Below are 21,993 nucleotides of genomic sequence, written 5' to 3'. Positions count from 1 at the left end.
GAAGGGCTTTACGGTGCGGCGTGCTGCTCGTGTTACCGGCATGGGCCCCTCGCCACCCCTGCTGATTCTGCCGCTTCTCCTGTCTGGCCCGTGGCTCGAGCTAGGTCAGTGTGCTGGCCTGTCCCCTGACCCTGTGTGCCCCAGGAAACATCAGGGAAGGGGTGGGTGCCCTGCCAGATTGGGAAAGAGACCGTGGCCCCTCCACCCGCTTCCGGGATGGGCTTGGAGCAGCCAGAGGCAGCCAACCTGGCAAGATGGTTAATGCTCATATCCTATCTAACTGCTTTTTCACTTTTAATTTATTTTGGAATCTTTCGAACATAGTGTAAAAGAATATAAAAACACCTCCTCCTATGAACCGGTAACCCAGCTTAAAAACAGACGCCAGTTTATAACTAATCTTGCTATTTTGGTATATCACTTTCTCCTTCCCTGGGGCCTTTTTGAAGTGAATCCAGACACGACACAATTTTATTTGTAAATACACAGCATGAATAGCCAAAAAGACAAGAAGTCATGAAAAAAACCCACCATACTCTTTCTCTACCTTAAAAAACTAACAGTTGTCATTAATATCCTTAAACATACAGTTAGTGTTCAAATTCATCTACTGTGTTTGTTATAGTTTACTTAGAGTTAACGTCAGAGTTCATACATTGCAGTTATATGTTGTTTCTTAATTCCCTTTTAATCTGAGATTTCCCTGTAAAATTTTTCTCCCTTGAAGTAGATGAAATCATCAGTGTGTGTCAGAATGAGAATAAGAAGGCTAAAGACAGAGAAACAAAAAATGGTAGACTCGGTCATTGAGGAACTTATAATACTTAGACATCCTTAGGCAGAAACATAACACCCCAAAGTGTGAAGACAAGTGTAGCAGGTTGGAAATAGTGCTGACCTAGAAGTAAGGAGACCTGGATCTAGTGCTGTCCCTGCTAACTAGTTCTTTAAGTGGTTTCTCTTTTTTGGGTCTTGGTTTTTTCCTGTTAAATAAGGGGGTTGAATTAAAGATCCTTTTGAGGCGCCTGGGTGGCTCAGTCGGATCGTGGGTTCGAGCCCCGTATTGGACTCTGTGCTGACAGCTGAGAGCCTGGAGCCTGCTTTAGATTCTGTGTCTCCCTCTCTCTCTGCCCTTCTCCCACTCGTGCTCTCAGTCTCTCAACAACAACAAAAAAAGTTAAAAAAATAAATAATAAAGATATTTCTAATTCTGATTTTCTGAGGTGTTCAAACAGTAGATATGAAGGACCTCATTCAGTTATTTGCTAATTATCGTGCTCTTATGCTAGATGCCAGGAATACACTGGCAAAATAAATGTAGTCCTTTTCTTTCTGGAGCATATGATATAATAGTGAAAATCATTCAGAAATGGGGAGGAAGAGGCAGAGAAACAACTTGAGCAGAAGTGTGGGTAGAGATGTGCTAGATGTATTTCAGGGTATAGTGTCTAGATTTACCTAGCTGGGACAAAGAGTTGTGTACAGGAATAGAGCAGTAAGAAAGAAAATAAACATTTGTTGAATAATTACAGTGCACTCACAATGTTTCACACATGTTAATTTTAATTTATACAGCCACACCTATGAAATAGCTAGATGTTATCTCCATCTTGTAGGTGAAGAAACCAAAACTCAGACTGACTTATTTGCCTAAGGTCACCCAACAAATTAAGTGGCAGAACAAGAATTTAAAGCCAAATTTTTAAGCCGCCTTTTTTTTTCATTACATCATTATGAATATTACGTATGATCCAAATATTGTCACTTGTTTTATATATATTCATGTATTACTGATGATGCTCCTTTTTCTCTGCAGGGAATGGGCAGGCTACTAGCATGGTCCAGCTACCAGGTGGGAGATTCCAGATGGGAACAAATTCACCAGATGGCAGAGATGGTGAAGGGCCTGTCCGGGAGGTGACAGTAAAACCCTTTGCCATTGATATATTTCCTGTCACCAACAAAGATTTCAGGTACATCATGTATTCTAAGAGCGGTAAAGGCTCTTTCTGATTTTCGTTCCTGATAGCTAAAAGCAAACTAGCTTGTTCACTATTACATATCATCTTTGCAATAGTAATATGGGATAAGTGCTGTCTCCATTTTTCAGGTGAAGAGTCTGAAGTCTGGAGACTCTGTTTACGGCAGAGCTGGACCTGGAACTCAAACCCTCTGACCCTTGAGCCAGTGGATTTTCCATTACACTGGATATAACACTGAGAAATAGGGGCAGAAGTCAAACACTTAACAAAAACCTCTTCCACAGGGAAAAGGGATTGGGAGAAGGGTCCTAGTAGCTGGGAGTCTTTAAATATCCTTTATATTTACTTATGGAACTGGCATTGTTTTAGGACAAGCATTGTGATTCCAACTCAATCTAGGAAGCCTTGTTGAGCCGCCTCACTTTCCTCAAGGTGGTATGTTTTGCAAAGGCTAAAGTGGGGGAATGATCCAGGTGATACCTGTAACTTACCTTCAAATGATACAGGGGGAATATAGAGAGAGAGGAGTGGGAAAAGGAAGAGGAGGGAACAGGAAGACAAAGCAAATGTGGGAAATGACTTATATGTTGCATTGTGGCCTTAAAACTCTTTAAGATAAAAATTTACGGGGAAAAATTTACTCAGGAGACAGAGTAAGCATAAGAATTATTAGTGTATTTGTGGCACCTGGGTGGCTCAGTCAGTTAAGTGTCCGACTTCGCTCAGGTCATGGTCTCACAGTTTGTGAGTTTGAGCCCCGCGTTGGGCTCTGTGCTGACAGCTTGGAGCCTGGAGCCTGCCTTGGATTCTGTGTCTCCCTCCCTCTCTGCCCCTCACCCGCTCACACTCTGTCTCTCTCTGTCTCTCAAACATAGATAAACATTAAAAAAATTAAAAAAAAAAAAGAACTGGGAGATGCAGCATTGTGTTAGTTTACAGATTTTGCCCATGTTTTTGTGACTTCCAAATGAAAATAATTCCAGGGAAGCACCTTATTAAAGGTATTTAAAAATCCTTCCTGAGAGGGTGGGGGGGCAGGACAGGGAACACTATGTAAGGGATATATATATATATATATATATATATATATATATATATCTTAGTTGGTCTGATAATGGATGATTTCAGTTTTTTTTCTTTTCATATACTTGTGCTTTCTCATTTTGCTATAATACAATATGCATTACACATATGTGCTTTTTTGTTAAGTATTTATTTATATTGAGAGTGAGAGAGAGAATGAGTGCAAGGGAGAAGAGAAAGGCGGGGAGAGAGACAGTTCCAAGCAGGCTGCATACAGCTGGTGCGGGGTTTGAACTCACGAACTGTAAGATCATGACTTGAGCCGAAACCAAGAGTCAGACGCTTAACTGACTGAGCCAACCAGCACTCCATGCTTATATGTGCTTTTTAAAAGTATTTTTAAACAGGAAAGTTATTAAAATTGAAGGAGAAATCACTTTTGATCAGGTTTGCACCACATCATGACAACCAGAAATAGCCAGCTAGATAGATGAACAGTGTGTGTTCTTTTATATTTCAAATTATGACATTTATTTATTTATTTATTTATTTATTTATTTATTTATTATTTTTAATGACCTATTTTATGATAGACCTCTGGCAAGCCCCTAAACTTTGCTTAGAACCTCCATGATTTGTCTCTGCCTCTCTGGTGAAAGATTTTCAAACTACTCAGATGCTCTGAGGTTGGTGAATGGCTGTTGCTACCACATCTGATCACCTCCTCCATTCTCAATGCCCCTTTCATGGGTGAACAATGTCTCCTCATGTCAGAGGGCTGGCACAGACCGGGTACTATTAGCCCAGTGAAAACAATCCATCTTACCCTGGAAATTTTACGTGCTAAAATTTGCTAAACCATACCAAACTGTGTGAAAATCCATTCTAAAATTTCAGTACATCATTTTTATTTGATTCCGGTTTTTTTCATTTGTTAGATGGAGATAATCACGTTCTGCCTCCCTCGCATGATTGTTGTGAGAGTGGGGATGTGATGAAGACCTTTCAGAAAACAGACCTGTTCTCCACCCTTAAATATTCTCAGCAGTTTTATTCATAATCTCCAAAAGCTGGAGATAACCCAAATGACCTGCAAGTGGTGAATAGATAAGCAAAATACAGAACCTCCACACAATAAAATGGTACTCTGTAAACAGAGGAACAAACTAATACTGGCAACAACGTGGGTGATTCTCAGAAGCATTACGCTAAATGGAAGAAGCCAGACTCTAAAGCTACATACTGTATGATTTGATGTATGTGAATTTATATTCTGGGAAAGGCAAAACTATAGGGACAAAAAACAGCAATGGTTGCAGAGGCAATGAGGGAATTTTTGGAGGTGGTTGATAAACTTCCTCTATATCTTGATTGTGATAATGACTATAAGTTTTGTCAAAACTCACAAAACTGCACTAGAAGAGTGAATTTTACTCTATGTGAATTACACATACAGCAACAGATTTTAAAGGAAAATCTCCTACTCAGACTTCAATGTCAATTCCTTGTTGTTGACGGAAACTCTGTGATGTGTGACTTAAAGGTGAAGGATATATGAGGTTTTCTGGAGCAGGAGGGGGTGACAGTGGGACCTGGAACTGTAGCAGCTTAACCAGGTGAAATATCTCTCTTTTCAGGGAGTTTGTCAGGGAAAAAAAGTACCGGACAGAGGCTGAGAAGTTTGGGTGGAGTTTTGTCTTTGAGGACTTTGTCTCGGATGAGCTTAGAAACAAAGTGGCCCATCAGATGGAGGTGAGAACCTGGGCTTTCAGCTGAAGGAGTGGGCCCTGGACAGAGAATCCTGTGGGTTATGGGGTCACCTGGGCCACAAGAGAGAATCACCCCTGAGAGCCGCAGGCAGGGAGGAAGCAAGAGAGATCCTCCCTGGAGGAGTCAGATGAACACATACTCCCGAGACATTAACCTTGTGCTGTTTTCTGCCTAGAGAGACTTTGTAAAAAGTCTGGTGATCTGGTCACATGTAGGGTTCAAGTTACTCCATGAACTGACAAGAGAACATCTCAACATCCCCTCCATATAACGGTCATGAGATGTCCTGCTTTAAAGGTTCCAGAAACAGCCCCACTTGGACCACCCGAGTCTCAGCCTAAAGTGTCTGCTCTGCCTCCTGTGTGTCAGTCAGGAAGGTGACCTTGCTGGGTCAGAGCATCTTGCAGTCATGCCTTTTCCTTTTTTTGCAGTCTGTTCTCTGGTGGCTTCCAGTGGAAAGGGCATTCTGGAGACAGGTAAGGGTTGGTTCCTCTGCCTTGTTTTCTGCCCCTGTTGACTCTTATTCTGGAGGCCTGGCTTCCCTAGACCCGTTGCCCATCTAGAAATATGGAATTAAAAAGGATGACCATAAATTTTGAGGACACAGCCAAGCAACCCTATTTCCTGTGCCCTGATCTTTTTTCCCATCGCCCATCCCACTTTTCCGTTTCTGACTCTGGGCCTCTCCGAGCTCACCAGGCTGTCTCCTCCAACTTCCTTGCTCCATCTAGTGGTAAAAGCTGAACTCAGCCACCTTAAGCCTAGCCTTCCTCAGACTTCCATGAGCTCCCAGAAGTCTGTCTCACTTCATCCTGGCTGTCAGCCTGCAGGTCCTGGCTCTGGCATCCGAGAGAGACTGGAGCTCCCAGTGGTACACGTGAGCTGGAATGACGCTCGTGCCTACTGTGCTTGGCGGGGGAAACGGCTGCCCACCGAGGAAGAGTGGGAGTTTGCTGCCCGAGGGGGCTTGACGGGTATAGAGTTGGCAGCGCGACTCCCCTTTATTCTTCTCCCATACTACCCTGCATGGGGGGCTTTGAAGGGTGGGAAGGGTCCATACTCCCGAGAGCAGTCTTCTAAACTGTGTGGCAAAGGGCCGATTGTTCCTGTTTTCAATTCTCATCCATCTCACACCCATACTAATGTACAATGCCATAAAAATTACTAAGTGGAAAAATGGAATGAAGGAACAGACAGAAAATGTGTCATTTTTGGAGATTGCACCCAGACATGTTACATTTCAGTAAATGATCAGAACACCATAGCATAGGGGGAAAGAAAAGCACTACCTAGACTGCCTTTTCCATAGGTGTAAAGGGACTAAAGAATCACTATTTGCTCATAACTCTGTTGTTCTGCAATCCCAACTAAACAAAAAGTTAGGAGCAGGAAGCAGCAACTCCCCGTGTTCAACACCTCTGCTACTCTTTGAATGAACACCAGCTATCCCAGTAGTCAAAATTATTAATGTGAATAATAAGGTTGCTTGTTTGTTTATCCAATTTAAGTCTAGTTGACAAGTTTCTTCATTCTTACCCCCAATTTCTGTACTTAATCTAGACATGATCCAGTTAACAGTTTACAGACTGGCATGAGTCAGGACCACAATTGGGATTGCACTGTCCTGGAGCAGATCAGGAGGCCAGGGGCTCTGAGTGCAGTACAGTGAGGGGAAGGGACAGGCCTGGGAAATAAAAGTAATCTCTCTCTTCTTTTCTCATCACCTTCTGACTTCCTTTTGGTTCCCTCACTATTTCTGTCTTTCCCTTGTTCCACAACCCTTCACCTCTCCCACCCCTGCTATCTCCTTGCTCTCTTGGCAGGTCAGGTTTATCCATGGGGAAACCAGTTCCAGCCAAACCGCACCAACCTGTGGCAGGTAAGACATGCATTCCTCACCCCTCTCCCTTCTCAAAGCCTTGATCGAAACCTGCTTGTAGGCTAGGCGGCACATTGGGCTGTGGGACTCAGAGGGCTTTGTGTTCTAATGGGACTGATAAACTACCAAACTGGTAAAGCAAAAGACAGTGTGGTAGGGCTACATACTGAAGAGTTGCAGGAGTAAATGACTGCCTGAGAGAGCTGGGGGTGACTTCACAGAGAAGATGACATTGAACCTGATGGAGATTGGAATTTGCCAAGTGAAAAGTGTAGGAAAGGGCATTATCAGCTGAAGGAACAACATGAGTGTAAGCATTGTATTAGGAAAGGGTACTGTGTGTTCAGAGATGGGACAAATTCAGAGAGGCTGGGGCACAGTGAAATGGGGGGTGTAGGAGATGATGTAGGCAGTGGGTTGTAAGCAGATTATGAAGGACCAGGTGTGCCAAGATACGGTTATATCTTACCCTGTAGGCAGTGGGGAGTCAACAGAGGGGACTAAAAGCATCTTTGATTTGGGGAGTATGCTAGTTGCTAATTTGCACAGGACCCAACGAAGTACAGCTGCAATGGTGGCAGTGGCGGGGGGGGGGGTGTCTCTGAATTTGAGGCTGTGGCAATGGCACAAGGGATTTTGAACATGTGAATTAAGTAGCAGCAGGATGGAGAGGAAGCCAAATGGAAGAGGCGTGCCTGAGAAGATAGACAGGGTTTGGTAATTAATCAGATGTGGAGAGGTGAAAGAGAGTTGGGTTCGAGCATGAATCTAAGCTTGGGCAACAGGATGATGGTGTACCATTATCCAGAATAGATGATATGCATTTGGGGTCAGAAGGCTAGAACTTGATCACTGAACTGAGATCACTGATCACTGAACTGAGATCAGCTTAGTTTAAGGTGCCTTTGGGTCATTTATATGCTGAAAGTCAAAAATATGAGTCTGGAACTTAGGACAGAGGTCTGGGTCAGAGCAAGTGGTTTGGGAGTCATCAGCATACATCTTGGGCAAGAATGTCATCTCCCAGGGAGACTGTATAGAGTGAGGTGGTACAGTGTCAGCGTTTCAGGGGGTAGCATTAAAAAGGACCTGAAGGGTAAACTGATCTTAGATGATCTTTGGATCAGAGCTTTGCAAAAAGACAGATCTGACTTCTTCACTGTAATCTTTGATAAGTTAGCCATTTTGAGCCTCAGTTGCCAGTTTTTTAAAGGGAGAAAATACTTGCCTCACAACCTTGTAAGTATTAAATTAAAAGCGATAAATGTAGCAGCCCTAGCACGTAGTAGCTATTGCCCCTTCTATCTCCCCTTTAGTAAGAGCAGCTTCCATAGACCAGTGGAAGATGAATCCCAGTTTTAATGAGAAGAATGAACACATTGGACACATTGCATCAGCAAATATAGGGTCCTTTTTTTTCAGGAATTTTGGTGGTAAGAACAGATGAGGATAGAGTCAGGGCAGACGAGGGAGAGTTACACCTGTTGGTGATAGAAGGGTGTTACAGATAGAGGTGTTACAGGAGAGCACAGGGTGGGCATTGGTTGTTCTGCAGATGGCAGGTGGTGCTGACCACAGAGAAGGGGAGGAGAGCCTTTCTTCCCAAGGCACCGAAGCACATGGGGTCCAAGGCAGAGGAGTGGGAGCTGCTGAGAGTGGAGAAAGTGGGAGTGGGGTAGGCTTGTTCTAGACCCCTGTGGGCACAGGGGAAAGCATACCCGTCCTAATCCAGCCAGGAGGTGATGGTGGAGGACATGAGGTGACTAGTTTGGGAGCTCAGGATGGGTACCTCAGAACACTGCCCCATACCCCTCACCCCACCCCAGATGACACAGCAAGTGACCTTGGTTTTCCTCTGGGTAGACAGGGACACCTGCCTTGGAACAGGATGGTAAATGTTTTAGTCTAAATTTCTCCTTCTCAGGGAAAGTTCCCCAAGGGTGACAAAGCTGAGGATGGCTTCCATGGAGTCTCCCCAGTGAATGCTTTCCCCCCACAGAATAACTATGGTAAGATTTCCTTTCACATTGCTGTCAACACTCACAAATTGTTTGGTGGGATCATTCTGTTGATCAATGAGGCAGAAAGAAACACCACCAGAGAAGCATTTGCTCCCCTAAAGACTTCATAAGTGGGGGCGGGGGGGGGCGGGTACTAGCCAGCCTGGGACTGACCCCCACCCTGCTGTGCTGTAGGGCTCTATGACCTCATGGGCAACGTGTGGGAGTGGACGGCATCACCGTACCCGGCCACTGACCAGGACATGCGTGTCCTCCGGGGGGCATCCTGGATCGACACAGCTGATGGCTCCGCCAACCACCGGGCCCGGGTCACCACCAGGTAAGAAGCCTGGGATCTAGGGGCTGAGGGTCAGGTCCTGGTCTCCCAGAGCACAGACAGCACCAGAGCTGGTGTTGGCACTGCTTCCACACCTCCGTCTGCACCCAGAGTTGGGCACAGAAAAGAGAACAAGCAGCACTTGCCATGAGAAGCAAAAGAGCCCAGGGCGACTTGTGCCTTTTCTTGCCAGCTCTCAGCACCCAGAAAGACTTTGTGTCCCACACCATAAGGTTTTCTTTCTGTTCTTGTCCTCCTAACTGGGTGTGCGGAGACAGGGGGTAGAATGGCCACATAAATAGGTTATGGCCTGGGGTCATGGAAATACTGACCCTTCAAACTGGAAAGCACATGAAAAGTCATTTTCTGTAACCATTTTGTTTTACTGTCAAGGAAAATTAGGCTCAGGGAGGTGCTGGGACCTGCTCATTTCACACAGATGATTAGTGCTAGCACCTGAGTCTCCTACTGGGCCTGTCTCTACACTCTCATCTGTACATTTGTTTTGATTGATCTCCCTGTGATTCCTCCCATTACGGGTTCCATAAGGATTAAAAAGAGACCATAGTTTCTGTGGCCTCGGAAAGTCAGGTTTGCAGACGTTTCTTTGACACATTGAGGCCCAAGACTTTCTCTCACCTCCTTTTTTTAGGACAAAGTGATGGAGAAGATAGTAGCCTGGGAACCAGGAAGCTGGGTTTGCCACTGAATCTCTTGTGCCCATGAAGCAGTAGTTGGCTCTGGGCAGGATATTTACATCTTTCTAGTATCTGCTGGGTCTCTAAAATGGTGAACAGACCCTCCCTTCCAGAGCTATTGAGAAATGGCAAATGAAGGAGCATATGTGAAAGTTCATTAAAAAGTATGAAGTACTCACTGGCACTACAACATTTTGCTTCTTACTGACAGGATTTTTTGTTTGTTTGTTTGTTTTGACTGAGTTATTCTAAACCACTAGCAGCTAAAGTTACTAGTCATTGCCCTTCCTGCCTTCCAGAGCAGATTCTCAGGGCTGTTCACTCACACTTCCTCCACCCTGTCCCAGGGCCCTTCTCCCCATTGCCCCAGGAGCGCCCTCACCCCAGGCTTCTTTCCCCACCCTGGACCATAGCAGGCCCTAGGAGGTAGAGCAGGAAAGTGGAGTAAGACTCCAGACCCCTTTTCAACAAATGTCCATTCTTTCTCCTCTTCTCTGGTGCCAGGATGGGCAACACTCCAGATTCGGCCTCAGACAACCTTGGCTTCCGTTGTGCATCCAGTGCAGGCCGACTGCCTGGGGAGTTGTGAACAGCTATGCAGAGCCAAAGAGAAGAGCCCCGTGGTTCCCGTGTCACTCCCTGGCCACGTTCCAGACACAGCCAAACTCCAGACTCTTAAACTTTAGCCTCAGGAGCGACCTCCTACCCCTTTTCCATTCCTCTGTGGCAGGCATCTCTCACCAGGCCAGGAGAGGACTCTAACTTCAGAGGAGGGGTGCCACTGTCTCCTGGAGAAGGGGCCCAACTTATTGATTGTGGCCAAGAGCTGGGTGTTTCTCTTAGAGGTCAGATATTAACTGTATAGGGCCCAGTACTCAAACAATTGGGCCAGAGTGCTCTGAAAGGCACTTTGTTAAAATTTTTAAATCAATGTTTGATTCAGGGATCCAACATTGTTTTCTCAAGGCAGAATTTCCCCATTTCTCTTTGTTTTCCAAGCAAATTGCTGTAGAAGGAAAATACTTCTTTCATTCACCTCATTTGTAGTGTTTCACATGCCTCTGAAGGAACCTAATTTCTGCTAACCGTACATAGAATGCAGTAACCAGGCTCTTTAAAGCACAATGTCAGTCTTAAAAGGGTCTAGGGGAGCCGAATTATTTACCAGACAAAACTGTATTGTGAGAGTCACAAAGTAAATGATATTCCAGACAGACAAATACCAGAACCTTCCCTTTCTATTGTTAATCAGATCAGGGCTCCCATATGCCTCTAACCATATGTCCCTAGAAAAGAACTTGCTCCCATGGTGCCACTGGATGTTGTGAGGTCAGTAAAACCTCTTGTGATTGTATATCTCAGACTATTCTCTTTTATCCTCACCCTGGGACCCTAAGAGAAGGGCGCGCAAGCATCTGGAACTCTGGGCCTCCCATGAGAAGAACCTGAGATGGTGCTTACAGCTGGGAAGTAGAGAAGCAGTTCCCCTCTATGGGGACAGGCCCTGACCACACTCACCAACGTGTGATGACGTCTGATGGGAGCGCCCTGCCCTTGTGCAGAGCCTCTGAGAGGGGATAGGGGCCTTGGGTGCAGGGGTTCTGGCCAGGCCCAAGTACTCCGCTCTGGACAGAGGCTTGGACATGATCTCACTCCTTCAACTTCTGTTTCTGTGGCTTTCCCTCCTTGCCCGCCCCCCGCCCCACCTACCCCACCTGCTGGCCCCTCAGTAGTCTTCCTCAGCCAGGGAGAGGAGCACAGCTTTGGGTGTGTTCTCAAAGAGGGCAGCCCGGTTCTGCTGCTGCCCCTTCTTCACCCAGTGGCCATAGATGCGGAAAGCATAGGCATCGATGAGTCGGCGCAGAGGACGGAGGGCATAAGGGTCACGGATGACGATCTCCCGGGTCACCGGCTTCACCCGGCGGTACTGGTAGTAGATCCGCACTGAAGCCAGTACTGTTACAGCAATCACCTGTGGAAAGCCAGAACTGAGAAGCTGGACCCAGTCCCTGCCGGGCTGTCTCCTTCCCCTTCCAGTGCAGGGAGTCCCTGAGTGTGATTGCTATGAAACCTTGTGTGCCTACCGCTGGGCCTTTCCTAGTGTTCCCCCTGTCATTCCCACCCCTCCGGCATCTGCAGAGATGTGGGCTTTTGGAGCCAGATGGGTGACATCTGTCCTCTCTGATGCCAGAAATTGAGCTGGAGCCATCACAGGGATGGGTGGGAGGGGAAGGGCAGGTGCTCTGGAAACCCTGTGAGTGAAAGGAGTCCCTGGGGGAAGGAAAGGGACTTAGGGGCTTGGACTTGAGTCCTGCCCTGGGTGGGAGGGGAGCTTCAGTACCTTGAACTTGCCCCGGGGGCTGAAGTGACGCACTTCTTCCACCACATACTGCTGGAAGAACGGGTGTGCTAAGGCCTCTTCTGCTGAACAGCGGCCCCGGGGGTTCACCACCAAGAAGCGAGAAACCTGAGAGAATAAGGAAGGGGGAGCTGAAAACATCAAGGCAGGGTCCCCTCCAGCACTTCAGAAGACATAAGGTCTTTCCCAGTAGGGTCCTCCATTTTGTAGCATGATATGCTTCTCTCCCCCATGGTGGACTCCCCCTCTCTTGAGCAGAGGAGCCAGAAGGATTGGTCTCTCACCAAGTCCTTCACTGTGTCTGAATAATCATCCCATTCAGGTGAGCCAAACTGGTAGTTGCCACTCATGATCATCCTCAGCATCAGCATCTGTTTCCGGTGCCAGAAGGGTGGGGAGCCAGCCAGCAGTGTGTACATGATGACGCCTGTGCTCCACCTGGTATCAGGTGGAACAGGGAGGAAGGCAGGAGAACTGGCTGTAGCTCCTGCCATTTCCTCCCCTCCCCAGCCAGGTGCTCTTAGCCACGGGGGCATCCCTGTCCTTCTGGGTCACTTCCCAACATACTTACATGTCCACTTCCTTCCCATAACCTGGGTGGTCATCATTCATGGAGCATTCAATGATCTCAGGGGCCAGGTAACTGGGGGTCCCACAGACCTCTGCAGAAATAGTTACATTCAGGACAGGTCAGCAGGGGGCACTTGGAAGGGGGAAGATCCAAAGAAAAAAAATGTAGACAAAAGCAAAATGGTGCTTGGGCTGGGACTCTTCTAACACTGGCCACCTTCAGAGCCAAGGGCAGGGCCTGGGTGCTGGGTCTGTTGCTTCCTCGGTCACGTCTAGCCATCCCGGCCTGGAACTCAGGCAGTGGGAACCTGGCTCAGCCCTGGGAGGAGGCTTACCTGAAGAGACACCTAGCCCTGAAATGGTAGGATTTTTATTCTGGGAGCGGAAATCAGGGGAGAAATCCAGGCAATCTCTGTTCCTGGGAGCGTGGATGAGAGAGACTTGAGCCCCTGACATGGGCCAAGGCCATGTTACCAGACCTCGCAGCTTCTCTCCTGGCTCCAGCTGGCAGGAAAAACCAAAGTCTGTGAGCTTGATGTTCATGTCATCATCCAAGAGGATGTTCTCAGGCTTCAGATCCCGATGCACAATGTTGAGTTTGTGCAAATTGCAGATTACCTCCAGCAGGGCTCTCATGATCTTTCTGGGGTGGGACAGGCACATGTCACTCTTATCTCCTATTCCGCAAGGCCCGGTAGCAAGCAGGGAGACCAAAGCCCATATACCCACCAGACTGCCAGTGTGGGAGGACAGGCTGAGACCATCTAGGCTGAGCCAAAGAGGGAGGGAGGCTACAAAAGCCAGCAGTGCATGCCCCCAGCCCAGACAAATGCATGCTGCTCTCACTCCAAGAGCTTGGTGCCAGTATCACTAGGACTCTGGGGCAGGGAGTGGCAATAGGGGCAAATGGATCCTCACCTGGTTTCCTTCTCACTCAGAGTGACCTTCTCAGTGAGGTAATCAAAGAGCTCCCCTCTCTTCATCCTGTGGGGATGGCGGGTTTGTATCTGTATGGGTCCCAAGAGCACCCCCTTCTTACCCTACTCCCAGAGACCTGTTTCCTCCCCTCATATCTCCAGAGACAGAGTGGACCACTCCCCATGAAGGACCAAGGGCTGCAGGAAGAAGCTGGGGAAGTGAGCAGAGGGGTTGTCTAGGGAGATTAGAAGAACGGTGGAAACCGAAAGGGTGGGATAGCATGAGGGTGAGTGTCTCCCCCACTGGGGGTGGGATGGCACCAGCCTGAAGGTCCCCCCACCTGTGGAAGTGGGGCCTTCTGGGATCTGACTGGGATCTATCAGGGCCAAAATCAGGGCTGGGAGGTGAAAGAGGGACCCTGAGCCACTGGCCCAAGGCCCCAGATCCAGATCAGGACAAGAGTGTCCTGATTTTTCCCAGGAATGGACAGTAGAGGCAACAGTGCAGGTGCTGCGAGAGCAAAGTTTGCCTATTTTAGGAGTAAGAATTACAGTTCAGCCTTCCCACTTCTTGGAATGATGTAGAAAGAGGTCGCTGCTAAAACAATCTAGTTGCACCCTGGAGGGCAACTCAGGGCAGCATTAAAAATAGCTTCCCTAAGCAACTTCTGCAAAGGTTAGGGATATTTGAGCTGCCCACAAGGGCTCTACAGGGCAGTGTCACCGAGCAGAGCTGGGGACAGCTGCAGCTGGTTAAGTCTTGGGCGGCCCTGGGAAAGTCTCCCCTGGTTAAATAGGAAAGGTACATCCTGCTCTCCTCACCCACCCCTCCAGGGAAAGCAGCAGGATTCCTGGGACACAAAGGAATTTGGCCACTGTCATAGAGGCAAGAAAACCCTTGAGCTTAGCTGGTATGGCAGGGAGGGGGGTTCTGTTTGAGGAGACAACTTAGAATTTACAGAGGTGAGCCTTATCTGTACAATATCTGCACTGTGTTCCAGAAAGGCCATGTGTGAATCCAGTTTTTATTATTCTAATTCCATTTTAAAGGCACTAGAAGAACTCACTGTTAGCAACATAAGAAAGATGAACATAAACACTGGGGACTGGGCAAGATACAACAGGCTGCTGCCTCATGGACCTGGCAGTTTAATTGTACACACAGGCCAGGTTATACTGTGTCTGGAAGAAAATAACCCTACACATATTCAGCATGGCTACAGTATGAAACATTCTAACAAGACAAAACCTACTTGAATAATTTTCTCAAGTAAATCCAGTCCCTAAAATTAGCTACTATGTATGGAGGAATCAAGACACCACACAATGGTGGTGGTTCATGGAGCCTTTAGTGAGGACTCAATGGAGTGGGGCGACAAGGAGCTGGACAGTTCCCTTCCCTGGGAAGCCTTTCTGATAAAAATGATAAGTCTGAAGACATTGTTCACAGAGCACTTTGTGTCGTCGAATTCAATACTTAGAGCCTGGTGAGATGGGCACAGTGGTTGTTATCATTTTTCCTTTCTTGAGAAAACAGAGGCTCTCAGAGCTGAAAGGCCCCCTGCGGGCAGTGGACCCTGTGACAAGGAGCTTGTCTCAGTAGCCCTGTTGGTGCAGAAGCAGGGGAATAGTGACATTGATGACGACAACGATAATGTCAGTCTTTGAGCCACACCCCAAATACATCCTTTACTGCTTGCCTCCCTGGTGGGCCTCTTGCCTCAATACTGCTGGCCTCCTCCTTTCCACTCTTGCCTCCTTATAGTCAGTAGTAGGCTTTTCAAAAGTAAGAGGGATGTGTTCATCCCTCCAAAGTCCTTGCCATGGCTGACATGCCTGCAAAATCTGGTCTTCAGTACAGACTGGCCTCACGTTCTGCCAACTCCACAAGCTTGCCCCACTCCACCCTGGTTTCCTTGCCAATCCTGGAATATATGAAGCCCATCCGGTGGGGCCCTTGCTCTGGCTCTTCCTTCTGTCCTTCAGCTGGAAGGGTCCTTCTCCAGGTCTTGGTTCTGATCCCTCCCTCACTTCATCTGGGCCTCTGCTCAGGTCACCTTCTGGAGAGCATTCCCTGACAGCCCCATCTAAAGAAGCCCCACCTCTCTCTAACTCCTGCTCTGCTTTATGCATCTGTACATGTACATAACTATGTGTATGTATCATTGCTTTCTGTTCACTCTTTGTGAAAATCATTACATGAAGTTGGGGACTTTGTCTTGTTCATTGCTATAGCCTCAATGTCCAGAATGAGTATTGAATGACCACCTTCGTCATCGTCATTGTAGTTGATAATTAATAGCATTTACATTGTGCCATTTGCCATGCTATTATTACTTCTGTAATGCCCATGAGAAAACGGATACCTAAAGAAACCATCTAGCTCATAAGTCGTGGCCCCAGGATTCAAGACCTGGCAGCCTGACCCCGGGGCTGATTGACCTGAAGCATTGGTGATCCTATTTGGCCTCCACAGTGTAGGGAGCTGGCTCTTGGTCTCCAGGAAGCACTGGGTAGGGACCACACTAGGAGGTTCTCCGACAGGCCCCAGGGTGTGGCTGGCTGCAGGACTGGGTACTTACAGATCAAACACCAAGAAGAAGAAAGTGTTGGTCTCATATGTGTCCTTCAGCTGTACTGAAATGGAAATGACTAACTCGTCTCAGGTAGCAGAGGAGCCTGGGCAGAGGCAGCGGGGGGGCACAGGGGTGAGGGTACTAAAGCTGCTCCGACTGACTTCAAGAGCCGGAAGGGGTATCAGAACAGTGTTCAAAGGAGTCCCCGCTAAGGAAGGGGCCAGCCCGGGACCTTACACCCCCATTCCCTGACCCGCAACCACCGCCAGTTCTGCTTGCAAACCTCTGGCTGGCTGGAAGAGGAGGCTTAGAGCTGAGTCTCCAGGGTGGTGAGGGTGCAGCTGGGAACCTCAAGCCTCAGGGTGCTGGGCTGGCAGGGTCTCCGGGGCAGGAGACACTCTGGGGATCCTGGCTGGCTGCACGGTGGGACCGCACGCACTCCCTGACTTGGGTTATTAGAGCAGAATCATGGTGGAGCACCCTGCTGGGGCCCAGAGCCATTACTCACTGATGTTGGGGAGCCCCGAGACCTTGCGCAGGATGTCCACCTCCTTCAGCGTCGCCTCCCGCAGCTCCTGCACCTCCGCAGAGCTGAAGCTGCCCCCGCCGGTGATGTCAATGATCTTCACAGCATACTCCTGGCACGTGGGCTTGTGGATGCAGCGCCTGACGACACTGCTAACTCCTCTGGGGGTGCAGAGTACAGGTGGTCCAGGGGCCCCTCACCCCAGGGAGAATCCCAGGTCCAAGGCACAACAGAAATGTCTTGCCTTATCCACCAACTCCCTAGGAGCTTTTGGGGATGGGGGACGAAGATGGCAGAGGGAGGGTGATTTGTCTGGAGCTGATGAGTAACGAGCCTGGTCTTAGGACTCTTGATTCCTAGTTTAGTGCTCTTTCTCAGCATCGAAGGCCATCACCTTCCCTCTGACCCCTGATCTCTGACCCTGGTGCAAAGTGGGTTTGGAAGTGCTTGTCAACAGCACTGGGAGAATTCTGCTGGGAGAGGTATATACCCTTCTCATTTGTCCTGGTTCAGGAGAGCAGGACCCCAAACTGAGGGTTTCTCCAAGTGGACAGTGCTTTGGGGATGGGCCCATGGGCCCATGGAACTGGCTGGAGCCTAAGACAGCACTTCCTGGGGCAGGTCTAGGCCTTACCTGCCCAGGATCTCCTTGGGCTCATAGTTCTCATAGAAGCCCTGTGCTGAATACGAGTCTGGCAGTGCCTCGTCCCGGGTCATGCTCAGCTCCTCCGGGGTGATTCTGAGGGGCTCTGAGGGGAGAGATGGAAAGAAGCTGGCAGCCGTCCTGATCTAAGGGATGTGCTCTTTGAGGACTGGAACCCTTTCTCACTCATCTTTGTATCTCCTGGCACAGAACAGGCCTATAGTGGACGTTCAAAATAAATGTGAGTTGAAAAACCCTTTGGAAAGAGCCCAGCTTGCGTCTTCCTGCTGGCTGCAAACTTTTGTGACCGCAGGCAACCCTGTGGCTCCCCGGATGTTCTTGCTGTAAGTTGCCGCCCCCTGCTGACAGCAGGCCAGGCCTAAGCCCAGGCCAGAGGCAGGAGGCTGGGCCATCAGCCCCAGGGTTAGCTCTGAGGAGGCCAGCACACCCTTGATTTTAGAAAGAACACCAGAGAAACTTTGCAGAGGACAAATTAAAGGGCTGTCTCTTCTCTTTGAGGAGATGAGGCTAGTCCTGCTTTTCCTCTGCTTGTTCTCTGTGCTTGCGGAAAGGTGAGAAGCTTCATGATTTCATCTTCTCAATATGGGGCTCCTAGAGCCTCTCTTTCACCTCCCCCAGTGTAACTGTCCTTCCGTGAAAACAGCCCTCCTTCCGGAACACACTTCCAGTGCTTCCCACTGTTCCTTACTCATTCTGCTCTCAACCAGGACTTTCCTAACCTTTCTTTCCTCCTTCCTTCCTTCCTTCCTTTCTCTCTTTCTTTCTTTTCTCTTCTTTCTCTCGTGCTTTTTGAGAAGCACTCTGCCAGGTGCTCAGAGGGATGCAGAGCTTAATGGGCCCTGCTTCTGCTATCACCTGTCAGTGTGTGGTGTCACCTCCTCCATTAGCCTGATCTCTGGGATGTCCCAGCCATTCCTCCCTGCCGTGCCCAGTGCTGCTCCCTGGATGTGAGTCAACAGTTGGAGGTATCCCTTTGGCTCATGGTTCTGATGGCAGGTCGGTTCTATCCTCGGAATGCCCCATGTCCTACCAAATGATGGCCAGTGAGCCCTGAGTGGTCCCGCCACAGTGTGGGGCAGTACAAAGCCAGGATACTCAGGCCTGGACACAGGAGCTGAGCTGGCCAGCTTTGCCTGAGGAATATAAATGTTTATTTATTTTTGAGAGAGAGTGTGAGTGGGGTAGTACAAGGGGTAAGGTGGGGTGGGGACAGAGAATCCGAGTGGGCTTGGTGCTGACAGCAGAGAGCTTGACACAGGGCTCAAATCCACGAACCATGAGATGAGCTGAAGCTGGACACTCAACCGACTGAGCCACCCAGGTGCCTGAGGAATATAGAGGCCACCATAGTACTAAACTCCTACCTCAGATATAGGATTTGAGGAACAGAGAAAATCATCTACCAACAGGAAGAGGGGCAGATAGAAAATGGGCACAAGTTTACATTCAGCAGGGCCAAAGCTGCCTCTAGCCCCACTTCTATTGCCCTTTCTGGGCTCAGGAAGGCCTGGCCTATCAAATGGGCCAATTTGCTGACCAGCCAAGTAGGGCTAGCTGTTCCAGGAAGCCTGGTGTCCCCACTGCTGGGTGCCTGGTTACCAGAGGAATAATTAGAATAACAACAATCTCTGCCAACAGCAGGCGCCTGGGCTGCTTGCTCACAGGCTTCCCAGTCAGCAGCCCCAACTGAGCACAGAAATGTCTGTTCCTGTAAAAACAAGCCCATTTCCTTGCAGGTCCTTTTAAGTTCCCAAGATGGGTGTCTGTGTCCCCCACCTCCCAAAGCTGGGTAGTGCAAGTTCTCTCCCTTCCCCCAGCCCTCTACAGGCAGAGGATGTGGTGGACCCGTTCCAGGAGGCCATCCCAGCTGGGGGCTCCATTCCCTGGCCTGACCAGCTTCACACACTTCTGGCTGCATTCACCTGTCCTGGGGTGGGGCAGGGGGACCACTCCCTTGCTCTAGGCCTGATTGAGCCACATTTGTGCTTCTGTCCACTACCTCCCTACCTGCCCTCCCACCCCCGACTCCCCACCTTTCCCAAGACTCCTTTGGAAAGGGTCCCCAGATGGGAGTAGAGAACCTGGTCCTTTTTGGAACAAAACATCCCTCCCCAAAACACAAAGTCTGAAAATACAATAACAGAGAACCCCCTTTCTGTAGGCAAATACCCTGAGGGGGGCTTCAAGAGTCAATGCTGCCACTCTGCATCCAGCTGCCTTCGGAAGGGAAAAGTGGGTCTAATGGCTCTGGATGTTTCTATCTTCTCTGCCCACAGCCTCTCCCTCTCTGCCTGTTGCCTGGCTTTTGTCCATCACCAGCCCAGCTACTCACTGTTAGGTCCTCTCAGGCCCTTGAGTGAATGTGACAGGAATCCCAAAGGTCTCAGAGCCCCTTGGGGAGAGGGGACAACTGAGGGCTGAAGCAGGTCCTCAGCAGACACTCGTGGCCACAGTAGGATATCTTGCTGCTCGTCCTCCGGGCTTTGCTACTTGGTGACGGAAGCCTGACGTGCCAGAAATAAATCACAACTGCAAATCTGGGATGCAGGCCAAGACTCAGCAGGGGCCAAGTCTCACCAGGAGGTGACCTCTACTGGACGGTGAGGGAAACTCTGGTGGCCTGAGAGTGCGCAGGAACAGCATGAGGTGACCAATCTTCCCTCTGGAGCTCCTTTGGCCTCCAGGCCCAGAGGAGATAAAGCCAGCCTTGACGGGAACACATTCATTTCTCTGGGAACAGTGTCTCTATATGCTGAGAGCAGGGACCTGAAGAAACCCCAGGAGAAACTGGCGCACCCACACTGTAGCCCCAGTGTCCACAGGGGCCCACTCAGGAACGGTTTTTGTGGCTGACCTGCAGAATGCAGACCTTAAAGGTTAAGGAACATCCCCTTCAGGAATGCATCTCTGATCTGCCTCCGTGATTTCATCCTTAACCCATTTAGTTTTCACCCTGTGGTCTATTGGGAGGAGGTCCGTGTGCCAGGAAAAGCATATGAGCTCTGACAGGGTGCCCCTTTGGGCTCTTTGAGTGAGGACCCTCATCAGTATGATTCTACCTTAAGAGGTTGACAGAATTGGAAATAATGTATGCAACATGCTGACACTGACATATTGCTCTCTCTCATTCTAAAGCTACCTTTTTTCTTTATTAAAAAAATTATTTTTTTAATGTTTATTTATTTTTGAGAGAGAGACAAAATGTGAGCGGGGAGGGGGCAGAGAGAGGGAGACACAGAATCCAAAGCAGACTCCAGGCTCTGAGCTGTCAGCACAGAGCCCAATGCGGGGCTCGAACCCCCAACCAAGAGATCATGACCTGAGCCGAAGTCGGATGCTTAACCAACTGAGCCACCCAGGTGCCCCTAAAGCTACCTTTTTTCAAACCCCTAATTCTAATATACCAAATGAAGGGAGGGCTAATACAGTGCTTCACACAGAAGCTGAGCCCACAAGCACCCATTTGATTAGCATTTCACAAAGCACTTGCACATTCTCACTTGGACCCCAAAACTCTGGTATTAAGCCAATTTTAAAGAGAATGTGACTTGCTCAAGGTCATGAAGTAGGTAAGGAAGGTCTAGATGAACCCCAGGTATGGGCTCAAGAGCTCTTTCCTTTATTCATGCTGACCATCTATTTCTTTCACTCCTGAGAGTGAAAAGATTTCTATATAAATGGCTTGATTTCTATATAAATGGGCACTGGGAAGGACTTTGGGTCTACTACGCATTAAGGCCTCTGCTTAACTGAGATGCAACATCTGGCTCCAATGATGAAAACACCTCAATCTCCTTTCACTTACTGTAAGCTCCCACCTCCTCTTTTTGTGGTCCTGATGCAAAACTGTAGAGTGGACTTGTGCTTTATACTTTCAATGCTTAACAAAATCCCTTCTGAACTCAGGGCAAAGGGCCAGTGCATCTAGTGGATTATTCCCTGTGCCCATCTCTATGTAGCCCTGGCTCCTATAAGGGAGAGGCCAGGCCAGCCAGACTCTTGCATTTTATTGATGTCAGTGGTTCATTTTCCTTTGGTTCATTGATTCAACAATAAACTATTTGGCTAGTCACCATACGCCATCGGCCCTTGGACATAAGGGGCATTAACACTATGAACTCACATACTTCCAGGGAAAATGGACAAAGGAGCCCACAGATGAATCCAGAAGCAAATATGCTGGGGTCTTGCCAGTTGTGAACTGTCTATGGTAATTCAGGCAAGGTGGTCTTGGTCACTTTCAGGAACTCAAGAAGAGTAGGGCATTCTAAGAACACAGCTGAGAACAGGAGGCAGCGGGCAGCAGGCAGCAACTGACTAATCTCAATACCACTTTACTCACAGGTCTCTGAAACTTACAGATGGGGAAAAAAAATCAGCCTTGAAAAGGTGTATTTGGAAGTTGGAAAACTGCAGAGCACAATGTAGACTGGAGGTCAACTCCGAGCGAATGAATTTTTGAGTTGTGAGAAATGGAGCTCAGTTCATTTTTAAAAACAATGCACCCCAAATTGAGTCTATCTCCTTAAGGCAACACGGAGTGGGCAGTTGCAATGAGCTTGATTCAACAATCAAGAAAGGGTAACTACAGTACCTTACACAAGAAAAACATCTGCAGGGGAACTGCAAAAGACAATGGTTTTCATCTCTGACCAATTAATTGGACAGATCAGCGGTTAGGACATTAGGACA

The 21,993-nt window shown here is 48.5% G+C and overlaps 2 protein-coding genes and 1 long non-coding RNA gene across 3 annotated transcripts; 1 reads left to right on the top strand and 2 right to left on the bottom strand.

Annotated features, from left to right (window-relative positions):
• The first annotated feature begins 6 nt into the window (after positions 1 to 6).
• On the top strand, positions 7 to 10,421 carry SUMF2 (sulfatase modifying factor 2). Its single transcript, XM_047839318.1, has 9 exons — positions 7 to 104; positions 1,817 to 1,973; positions 4,643 to 4,757; positions 5,207 to 5,251; positions 5,599 to 5,749; positions 6,599 to 6,654; positions 8,579 to 8,663; positions 8,850 to 8,994; positions 10,194 to 10,421. The coding sequence occupies exons 1-9, from the start codon at positions 41 to 43 to the stop codon at positions 10,276 to 10,278; spliced, it is 903 nt and encodes a 300-aa protein (XP_047695274.1). The 5' UTR covers positions 7 to 40; the 3' UTR covers positions 10,279 to 10,421.
• Positions 7,996 to 8,987, bottom strand: LOC125154748 (uncharacterized). Its single transcript, XR_007147906.1, has 2 exons — positions 8,699 to 8,987; positions 7,996 to 8,303 (listed from the first exon to the last, which is right to left on the bottom strand). It is a non-coding gene; the product is annotated as an uncharacterized LOC125154748 (long non-coding RNA).
• Positions 10,422 to 10,846: 425 nt separating the features above from the next.
• PHKG1 (phosphorylase kinase catalytic subunit gamma 1) lies at positions 10,847 to 19,774 on the bottom strand. The gene is made up of 10 exons (XM_047839317.1): positions 19,634 to 19,774; positions 17,272 to 17,386; positions 16,620 to 16,798; positions 16,118 to 16,172; positions 13,537 to 13,602; positions 13,098 to 13,261; positions 12,620 to 12,710; positions 12,333 to 12,486; positions 12,031 to 12,156; positions 10,847 to 11,661 (listed from the first exon to the last, which is right to left on the bottom strand). Exons 2-10 carry the CDS (start codon positions 17,352 to 17,354, stop codon positions 11,416 to 11,418), a joined length of 1,164 nt encoding a protein of 387 aa, XP_047695273.1. The 5' UTR covers positions 17,355 to 17,386; positions 19,634 to 19,774; the 3' UTR covers positions 10,847 to 11,415.
• Between the last annotated feature and the right edge of the window lie 2,219 nt (positions 19,775 to 21,993).

This window comes from Prionailurus viverrinus, chromosome E3 (assembly GCF_022837055.1).
Source record: "Prionailurus viverrinus isolate Anna chromosome E3, UM_Priviv_1.0, whole genome shotgun sequence".
Taxonomy (NCBI): domain Eukaryota; kingdom Metazoa; phylum Chordata; class Mammalia; order Carnivora; family Felidae; genus Prionailurus; species Prionailurus viverrinus.
Note: the sequence above shows the minus strand (reverse complement) of the source record. Positions and strands in the feature narration are given on the sequence as shown.